Below are 9413 nucleotides of genomic sequence, written 5' to 3'. Positions count from 1 at the left end.
GAGTCGATCCCCAGAGAGCCCTCAGCGCATGACTGAGAAGCAGCATTTGTCATCTTCTTGGGTGGGGAAGTGGAGAATTGGACCCTCTCACCTGGGGTTTGGCCCCCTGGGCTGTGACCACCCAGAGGAAGAGCCCATGCAGGAGAGGTGCGGGGCCTGCCTCCCGGCCTCCTGCAGGGCCTCAGGCAGCTGCTGAGACAGCACAGGGTTGAGGGGTCCCCTGGGCCCGCGGCCCTGTGCTTGCCGGTGCCCGGCTTCATGAAAGCCTGGCCTGCAGGTGCCAGGGCTGCCCTCCCTGGGCCTCGCCCTGGGCCTCGCCCTGGGCACAGCCCACTGTTTACACTAGGCTCCGGGAGATAAATGGGCTGTCAGTGCCTGCCCTCTCCACTGATGGCTCTGAGGAACCGGCAGGCCTGGAGATGGGGCAGCCAGCCCCCGTGGTGAGCCGGCTGCAGAAAGTTACTTGGTGCTCTGTCCTGGAGGGAAGGGGTGCTGGCGAGGGGCAGGGGATGTGAGAACCCCGGCACCTCTCTTCCCACCTCCTCCCGTGGAACAGACAAGGGAAGGACTGCTTTAGACCCTTCTAAAGGGGACTGTCCCAGCCCCACAGCCCTGCCCAGGAGGACTATCCCTTCCCATCATACCTGGAGTGGCGGCTCTGTCCCTGGGAACAAATGCCACGAAGCCAGAATGTAATTGATCAAACAAACACGGTTTATGGCAGCGCGGAGAGAGCTGTTGACCCCTGCCTGGCAGCTAATTAATGAGCTCATTAGGAGACGGAGTGTGCGGGGAGAGGGGCAGGGCTGCCTGCCAAGCTTCGAGCTCCCAGGATGTCCTGGGCTGAGCTTGGACCGTGCACCCTTCCCACAGCAGAAGGCAGACCCCTGAAGCCTGGGTAGGGGCCCTCCTCTCCAAACTCCCCAGACTCAGTGGTTTAGGGCTGACCCTCGCAGAGAGTAGCCGTGGGGGTTTCCTGAGGTGCATCCTTGGTAGTGCTGATCGTGGTGGTGAGCAGGGGGCAGGCACGTGCCCAGTCCTGGGCGTGGGCATCAAAGCTCAGGGTCCAGACCCTGCCTTGGTCTTGGGCTGCAGACAGTGCCTTCTTCTCTCGGTGAGGTTCTGGGGAGGGAGAGGCTTTGGGGAGCCCAGGAATGCTCAGAGACTCTGGTCTACCTTCCGTCGGGCCTTGGCGCTCTGAGGTTCTGCCGGGGGTGGCTTCCTTGGGCAACCTCAGGCCCCCAGGTAGACCTCCACCAGCCCCCCCACAGAGTGCATGCGGTAGAAGACCCCCAGAGGCAGGCCACAGTTGACGATGGTGAACCACGTCCGATAGCCATAGAAATCCTTTTCCAGTCCGTTCTCAAACTCCGGGTGTATGCCAAATGCGGGCATCATCCACAGCTGGGGAGGGGAGGAGGGCATTGAGTGGGAGGGGTTCTCCCCTACCCCAAGGTGCTCAGCTCAGGGGAGGCAGGCCCCAGAACCTGCAGCTCCTCCAGCACAGCCCCCACCCTAGCATCCCCTCACCCTTGCTCCAGCCCCTCTCCGCCCATGTCCCCCCATACCACAGAAGGCCTCAGCCACCTCCTTGGCTTGCCTGGGACCGGCCTGAACCCCAGATGGATCATGAGACCCAGGCTGCCACCACACATGGTACAGCCGCCCCATCAAGCTGGGCTTCCCTGAGCCCTGACCTCAAGCGCCTTCTGCTCTGGCTTCATTCTCCTGCTAGTCACAACTCTCTGCCCCCTCCACCGTGGCCCCAGCTTCTGTCCAAATTCTGCCCATTTCTCGAGGCCCAGATCAAACCTTCATGAAGCCTTCCTTGGCCGCTCAGGCCCACACTTCCTTCTCTGAGCTCCTACTGCGCTTTAGGGCCAATTTATTACTGATGCTCTGCCTGGACCAGAGGTTTCACCATCTGAGGTGTGTTTCAGTGCAGTCTTTACCAACATGGGCTCAGACAACCCTGAGTGGTCCTGGCACTGCCACTTACAGGCTGTGGGACTGTGGGAAGGTCAAACAACCTAAGCCTCGGTTTCTTCACCTGTCAAACAGGGACAGTAATAGTGCCTGTTGCATGGGGATGCTGTGATGATCCAGGGAGGGGAGAAATATCACATAGGGAGGTGGTCTTGGGGCTTAGCAGCCGCCAGACACTGAGCACTTGTCAACACCTTCTGCTACAGAGTCTTTAGAAAACCAGGTGCTTTCTGATCTCTTCCTTTGAATTCAGTGGACGGTTAATTATTTGGTAACTTCCCCCCATGTCTCCCCAACTAGACAGGAAGCTTCTTGAGGTTAGAAACCTTACATGTTTGTAAAGAGCACTCAGCTAGATGCTTGGCACATTCATTCATGGCAGACACTTTGCAGGGAGCTAGGGGGGCACTCTCTGCTCTCAAGTAGCAGCGAGCTAGTCGGAAACAGGCACGTGTCGTTGGCAATCAAACGGACAAGCCAGTTGCCTTTCGGACAGTCCATGTGCAATGAATGTGCCTTCTTCCATGCTTTCCTGAGTGAGGATTTCTGGGGCTGCCTGACCATCTCCACCCCCACGCCTCCTGCCCTGACCACTCACTGTGATATTGCAGAGGATGAGGAAGAGTGAGATCTCCTTGAGTGCCCGCCGCTTCTGGTTGAGGTGGCTGTAGGATTGGATGTAGGCCCGCGAGGCACACCGCAGGTCCAGGCCCAGCTCCAGCAGGGAGTCCCTGCGGGGCGGCGCAGCCTCCTGCTTCCCCGCCAGGCCCTCCGGAGCCGCCTCCCAGAGCGGGCGCCGGTGGAGGCCCTCGATGATGAAGAGGTTCTGGGCGATGTGCTGCAGGATGAGCAGCAGCGAGTGGGCCAGGATGAGGCGGTTGAGCAGCTCATGGGGGTGAGTGGCCACGATGGCCACGATGGAGAAGTAGGCAATGCCTATCTGGCCCAGGGCTGCACCCATCAGCAGCACCACGTCCAGGCTGCGGGTGGGGTTCTTGAGCGTGTCCAGCTCTCGTTCCTCCAGCCCATGGATGGCTGTGCCTGCCAGGCACGCCAGGCTCATGGCGGGCAGCACGGCGGCATAGAAGGCATAGTAGAGGGTGAAGTACTGGCGCGGGATGGCGGGGTCACTGGCTTGGATCTGGAAGACCACGAAGACGCACACGCCTGCCACCAGCACCAGCAGGCCCAGCAGCGGCCCGAAGATGGCTCCATGCAGGTGGAAGGGCGGGGTGCCCGGGTGGGCGCCTGCGTGGGGTGCCAGGCGGCGGCCCACGTTCTTCCACATGACGAAGAGCACGGCGCAGCAGATGAGGCAGTACTCGGTACTGAAGGGGTAGAGCATCAGGTAGCCCCTCTGGAAGACCTTGCACCCCGTGGCGTTGAGGCACAGGCAGGTGTTGGTCTCAGTGCCTGGGAGGGGGCAGGGCGAGAGGGCACAGGTGGGCCTCGCTCTGAGGAAACCAGCTGCACAAATCAGTCCCATTCACCTCCTGGAGAATGCCAGAGGTGGCAGGGACCCAGCTACCCATTTTACAGGATATGGGAACGAGGCCCAGTGATAGAAACCAGAAATCACAGGATGACTGTTCCTTCACAAAGGGATTCAAGACTTCAGGTGCCAAGCTTACCCAAAGCCTTCAACACATGGTGTCTCTGGTGCCAAATGCCACCTCTACAGGTTGCTTGTTGGGCACAGGGGGAGACCTGTAACTTTACAACAGGAGGATCTGGCTGCTACCCCTTGACCCTGAGCAGCGGACACTGTGGGGTAAGCAGACGTCTCGCCCTGCGATGAGATGGACTGCCAAGCACACAGCATTGCCTGTGGAGTGCCAGCACCAAAAATGCTTGACCTGAACCTGATCAAGGCTTTGGTCCCTACTTCCGGTTTCTAGGAAAAGCAGGGGAGAGGGCAACAAGTCAAATGCCACCACTAGGAAGCAGCTTGACAAATCTCAGTGTCATCAGGAAAAAAGAGGCTTAAGAGACTGAACAACCAAATGCATTGCGTGTTCGAACAAACCATCGTACAAGACATTTCATGGGGTGATTGGAGAAAGCTAAAGACAGATTGATACAGAGCATGGGGACGATGTTAAGGAATTTTGTTAGAAATTAAAATTACATTGTGGTAGTGTAGGGAAATATACTTATTTTAAAGGGAAGCAAACCGAAATGTTTTGAAATGAATGCCATGATCTCAGTAATGTAAATAACTCCGCAAAAAAATGGAAATAAATATTGCAAAATGTTAATAATTATGTACAGGTGATGGATAGATCTTGTTCTTCCACTCATTTGTATGTTTGAATTTTCTAATAATAAAAAAAGCCGTGATGTCACTTGCCAAAAATTCTCTTTGCAACTCTTCTGAAAAATGTTCCTGGAGCATAGAGAATGCCCGCAGTACACGGGAGTGCCATGATTTATGCCATGGGTGTGTAAACTCATGAGTGTGCTGGGAAGGCTGGGCTGTACACAGGTCAGGATGGTGATGCCACCTGGGGGGCTGAATACATACAGGTGTGGCTCAGTCCCACAGACAGCGACTTTCCCATGTGGGTTGCGGATACCGCCTCTAAGGGGCAGACTGTACGGCTGGGGATTGGGCACGTGGAGCAATGCAGGGAGTTCTTTCTGCCCAGAAATCTTCTGTCCCTCCTGATATGTCCAGGAACCTACATTCGTGTTAGGAAGACACTCCTTTGAGTCCTGAAGGTTCTTTAGTTTCCTGAAAGTAACATGCAAATACCAGGGGAGGGGTGCAGACCTGGTTGTCAGTGACTAGCTCAGCCGGGATTCGTGGCTGGCTTGCTGACAGCTAGATGGATGCCTGCGCAGGCTGCAGGGTGCCAGCACCAGAGTGGGCAGGCACAGAATGGGGGCAGGACAGTACCACTGGCAAACATGTTTTCTGTTTAGTCGTGATCTGGCCTCTAGAGTTTGCACCCAACTCTAGAGCCTTGCCTGTTTGAGGGAGCGTGGCGCGAGTGTGTGTTTGTGTGTGCACATGTTCAGGGTGGGAGGGTCCTGGTCTTGTCTGTACCTGAGAAGTTCGCCATGAGGGCGCTGAACTCAGCCTCGATCTCCGAGTGCATCGAGTCGTTGGTGATGGCCAGGAGCCAGAGCAGCAGGTTTGTGGCCAGGGTCAGCATCAGGCCACACCTGGAGAAGGTGCCACACTCTGCCCACACAGCTCGGCCGACTCCCCGGGTACCCGAACTTCACCGTGACTGCTTTTGTGGTGACCGCTCTCTCCCAAAACCAGATCCCAGCTGGCATTATGACTTCAGAAGAGGCAGCCCAGGGGCCACCTGGGATCCATTTCCAGACTAACCCACAGCCCCAGGGCCACCCTGTCCAGGGAAGCTGTGCGGGCAGGCCCTAGCAGAGGACAGGGAGCCCCAGGCGTTGTTAGAGGGAGAGAAGGGGCCCCCATCTTACCTAGTGAAGTTGGTCTGGACCTGAACGCAATCCTTACAATGTTTCCAGAGCACCCAGGTCTGAAAGAGATGAGGCCTTGAGCCCAAAGGCTGCGGGGTGGGACCTCAGGGTATGCCTCAGTTGCGTGTATATATTTACAATGGAAGAGACATTAAGGAAGCCTAGGTCGGAATCCTGGCTCCAACGTTTCCTTGCTGTGTGGTCTTGGACCAGTGGCAAAACATCTCTGAGCCTCAGTCTCTTTGGCTCTAAAATGGGGCTAAAACGCTTCCCTCTCAGGGCAATGCCTGCTTAATGGGGAAGTAAAGAAGACAATGCAGATGAAACACCTAGCACAGTTCCTGGTGCAGAACAGGAGCTCAGGAGGGAGCTGGATATCCATTATTAAGAGTAGCTCTGCGTATCTGGGGCTGCAGATCTAGGTAGACACAAGTATGTACGGGCAGATGTATTTATCGTCTGCATTTCTGTGACACGGTGTCTGTGCCAATGCAGGTATATGTGGGTGTGTGTGGATGAGGGTCCCTGGAGGCGGGCGTTTGTGGGGGACTGGGCCATGTGGGTATTTGCCTATGTGGCTGTCTCTAGGCATAGATCAGCATGTGTGACCATCGCATGGGTAGTTAGAGTGTGTGCCCAGTGGCATGGATGGGAGGGCCTGTCACCTGGACGCCGATGAAGACGATCTCGATGGCAGGGAAGACGAGCTCCAGCTGCGACTTGCAGTAGATGTGGCTCACATCGTAGCCCATGCGGAAGGCGTTGAGGCAGATGGTGCAGCTGCCGAAGAGCACCAGGGAGCCTGGCCGGGCCAGGCGGCCATTGCCACCTCCCCTGGAGCAGACTCTCCCTCCCCACGCTTTCCATCCCCCCAGCGCCCTGACACTCACCCCGCACCCAGATGGGTCCTGCGTGAGGGTCCCGGTGGAGCACAGCGTGTGGGCGGCGCGTGGTGCCGGCGGCGTAGTAGAGGAGCCAGAGGATGGAGAGGGCCTTCAGCACAGCCAGCAGGATCCACACGTCGCCCAGTGTGATGGCCACATTGTTGAAGATCATGCTGCAGATGAAGGCTCCACCCAGGAACACCACGTTGAGGGCCAGGAGCCCCGAGAAGAGCTGCCCTGCCTTCTGGGCCTGCCGGTCCCGCCGTAGCAGCAGTGAGAAATGCCGCACCAGCCAGGACCTCTGGCGGGGTGAGGCAGGGGCCCCTGTCTCCTCGGCCCCCATGTCCACTTGGTTCTCCTTGGTCAGGGCTGCTCCAGTCTGCTGTGCTTCTAGAGAGGCCACCAGTGGAGCCTCAGTAGGGGCTAGGGAGGGAGAAGGGGTCCTTTGGATGCCAGGCTGTCCTGGGTTCAATTCCACTCTTGCCTCTGACTGCTGTGTGACCTAGGGAAAACTATGCAACCTCTCTGATTGGGACTTTGGAAATAATAGCAGCTGCCCCATCTACATTACAGGACCCCAGGAGGTTCAAACAGACCAGGGGATATGGAAACCCCTTGTGCTCCACATAAACATAGGGATTATTTCGACTGGCTTGAAGACCCCTTCCCTGACTTCCTGCCTCAGTGCCTGGTCCTAAGGTGGAATAATAACGTCTGTCAAGGGAGCCAGGGGCATCTGCATAGTGTCTGGCCACTGGGCAGTTTCCAGGGCTGTGACTTTTTGCCACCAAAAGGCAGCTTGTGCCATGCTGACTTCTGGGGGAAATCTCACTCCCGAAGTCAGGGGGAGCAAGTAGTGTCCTTTCTTGTTCTGACTCTGATTAGTTGGGTAAGGATTGCCTAGAGAGTTGTGTTGAGGAGGATCCTGAGGTTGAATGTGGGCTTGGTGGGAAAGAATGCTGTGATCTGAGATAATACTCTATTATGGGTACAGATGTGTGTTTATAAAATTACTTCTAAAAGGTCTAGAAGATACTCACCAGATTCGTAATAGGAGTTTCTTCTGGGGAAGGGAGGAGGGTACTAGGATTGGGGGTGGTTTAATGTTCTATCTTTTTTAAAACACCACTTACGTAATTAACATTACTTATGTAATTAAAACTAATTTTAATGCACATTAAAAGTTTAGGGGAAAAATTCTGGGATGCATTTGCCATGTCTGCCGTGAGTGTGGGACAGGTTGGGATCAGCGTGAATGCCATGCCCTTAACTTTGACAGAACTGGCTTCCACCTGCATTCTCCCCCCGACTCCTGGGTGCCCCATGAATGCCACCACCACAGGGGAGCACCATCACTGACGCTTCTCTTTCCCCCAATGTTTCCTGCTACTCCCTCGCCTTCCCCATGCTTTCACTCAGGCCACCCCTTTGTCACCCCTCTGTTGGACCCAGATCTTGGATCACCCCGTCGCTGCAGCTCAGGGACCTGGCCTGGAGTCCAGCACACTCCCCCTGTGGACCCTTTGGGTACTCCTTCCTTGTGGGACTGAGCTGCATTAGAGAGCAGGGACGGCCCCGCTGGTGCTGGGTGCTGTCCTGGTGGGGCAGCTTCTCCTGAGCGACCCCGGAGGCTCCCTTGCCACCCTCTGCCACTCTGAGCGCTGTCACTTGGTCCTGCCACTGCCCTCACATCCTTAGTGCTCTCGGCTCAGGGTTCCAAGTGCTCGCTGTCCCCATCCTCCAGGCTGCAGGAGGCCTGCTTCCTAGGTTCACTGTCTCAGCGAGTGGCGTCTCCATCCCCACACCTCCCAGCAGGGAAGCGGCTGTCGTCATTGCTGCTCTCACTCTCAGGCCCCAAGCCTGTCCATTCCAGCCCCTAAACTGCTCTTAGATTTTTCTTGACCTCAACCACTATGCTGGCCCAGGGCCCCTTCTCTCTCTCCTGGCCTGGTCTCCCTGCCCACTGTGCCTCTCCCTTACTGTGAGCCCTGCAAAGCCAAGCAACTGCCCTCGGTATAAAGTCCAAACTACCCAGCATGGCCTTTCGAAGTGAAACGAGGCAGTTTATGTTCACGATGCGCTTGGAGCATGAAGTGCACAAGGCAGGGTAGCTGCTGTGGCTTCCTGGTCCCGCCTCGACTCATATCTCCAGCACCATCTTCAGACCCCACTCCCTTGCCCATGGGCCGTGCCATCCTGAGCAGTTCCCAGAATTCCCCTGTTTTTGCTCACCTCCCTGTCTGCCCACACCCACCCTTTGCCCAAAATGCCCACCCCTTGCCCATTGGCTGACTGCAGCTTGCCCTTCAGGACTCAGCAGAGTCCCACCTCCTCTGAGCGGCCTCCCGTGAACCACCATGCCAAGGCCGGATTAGGTGCCCTTCTTGGTACCCCCAGTGAGCTCCAGGCTTGTTGCTGCGGCAGCATCGTGCTCTATTTTAACTAGTTGTGCGTTTCTCTGTCTCTCCCTTTGAACTCTGAGCGTCAGACTCTCCCTCTGTGTAATGACCAGAGGATCTTCATCTCATTTGGCTCTAAAATGCAGCCTCTCCAGCCTCCCATTCTCCCGTGTGCAACCTGCACAATATTTATAGCTTCTACTGTTCTCTTCTGGGGCAAATGGAATAATAAAACTTGGTCCTCTTTTAAAGATTCTACAAATGATCTTCTCCCCCTCTCCCAGTCCTCCCTGTCATCCTTGCTGCAGTTCTGCCCCCTCCCTGTCCAGCCCCCTTGTCACACTGCAGGCACCTGCCCCTACGTCTGTCCGTCCAGGCCCAGCCAGACTGCTCCACATTTCTCACGTGATCTCACGCCTCTTGCCATCGCTCCTGGAGCCTGCTGTTCCTTCTGCCTCACCTGCTACCTTCCACCATGGCTCTTGCCCATCCTCGCCACCCATCTTAAGCGACTCTCCTGGGAAGCCTTCTCTCTCTGCCCGAGCATCTATTGAGAGTGGGTGTGCACTGTCTGGTGAGGTGCTGTGGGTGTGGCTGGCTCCCCTCAAGGCCAAGAGCTCCTCTAGGGCAGAGACCAGGTCCTGCTTAACTCAGACCCCCTAAACCTGGCACAAGTATGGATCTCAACCAGTGTTTG

The 9413-nt window shown here is 56.5% G+C and overlaps 1 protein-coding gene across 1 annotated transcript; it reads right to left on the bottom strand.

Moving 5' to 3' along the window:
- Positions 1 to 46: 46 nt before the first annotated feature.
- Positions 47 to 9237, bottom strand: OTOP3 (otopetrin 3). The gene is made up of 7 exons (XM_046676089.1): positions 9177 to 9237; positions 6324 to 6740; positions 6099 to 6235; positions 5434 to 5492; positions 5036 to 5154; positions 2585 to 3399; positions 47 to 1404 (listed from the first exon to the last, which is right to left on the bottom strand). The coding sequence occupies exons 1-7, from the start codon at positions 9217 to 9219 to the stop codon at positions 1234 to 1236; spliced, it is 1761 nt and encodes a 586-aa protein (XP_046532045.1). The 5' UTR covers positions 9220 to 9237; the 3' UTR covers positions 47 to 1233.
- Positions 9238 to 9413: the final 176 nt, after the last annotated feature.

This window comes from Equus quagga, chromosome 11 (genome assembly GCF_021613505.1).
Source record: "Equus quagga isolate Etosha38 chromosome 11, UCLA_HA_Equagga_1.0, whole genome shotgun sequence".
In the NCBI taxonomy this organism is placed as follows: Eukaryota; Metazoa; Chordata; class Mammalia; order Perissodactyla; family Equidae; genus Equus; species Equus quagga.
This window is presented reverse-complemented; position numbering and strand designations above follow the sequence as displayed.

Coding starts and splice junctions, on each gene's coding strand:
- OTOP3 (XM_046676089.1), bottom strand. CDS start 9,219: ATGGGTGGCGAGGATGGGCAAGAGCCATGGTGGAAGGTAGCAG. Junction 5,155..5,433: donor GTCCAGACCAACTTCACTAG/GTAAGATGGGGG, acceptor CACCTTCTCCAG/GTGTGGCCTGATGCTGACCC. Junction 1,405..2,584: donor TCATCCTCTGCAATATCACA/GTGAGTGGTCAG, acceptor TCCCCTCCCCAG/CTGTGGATGATGCCCGCATT.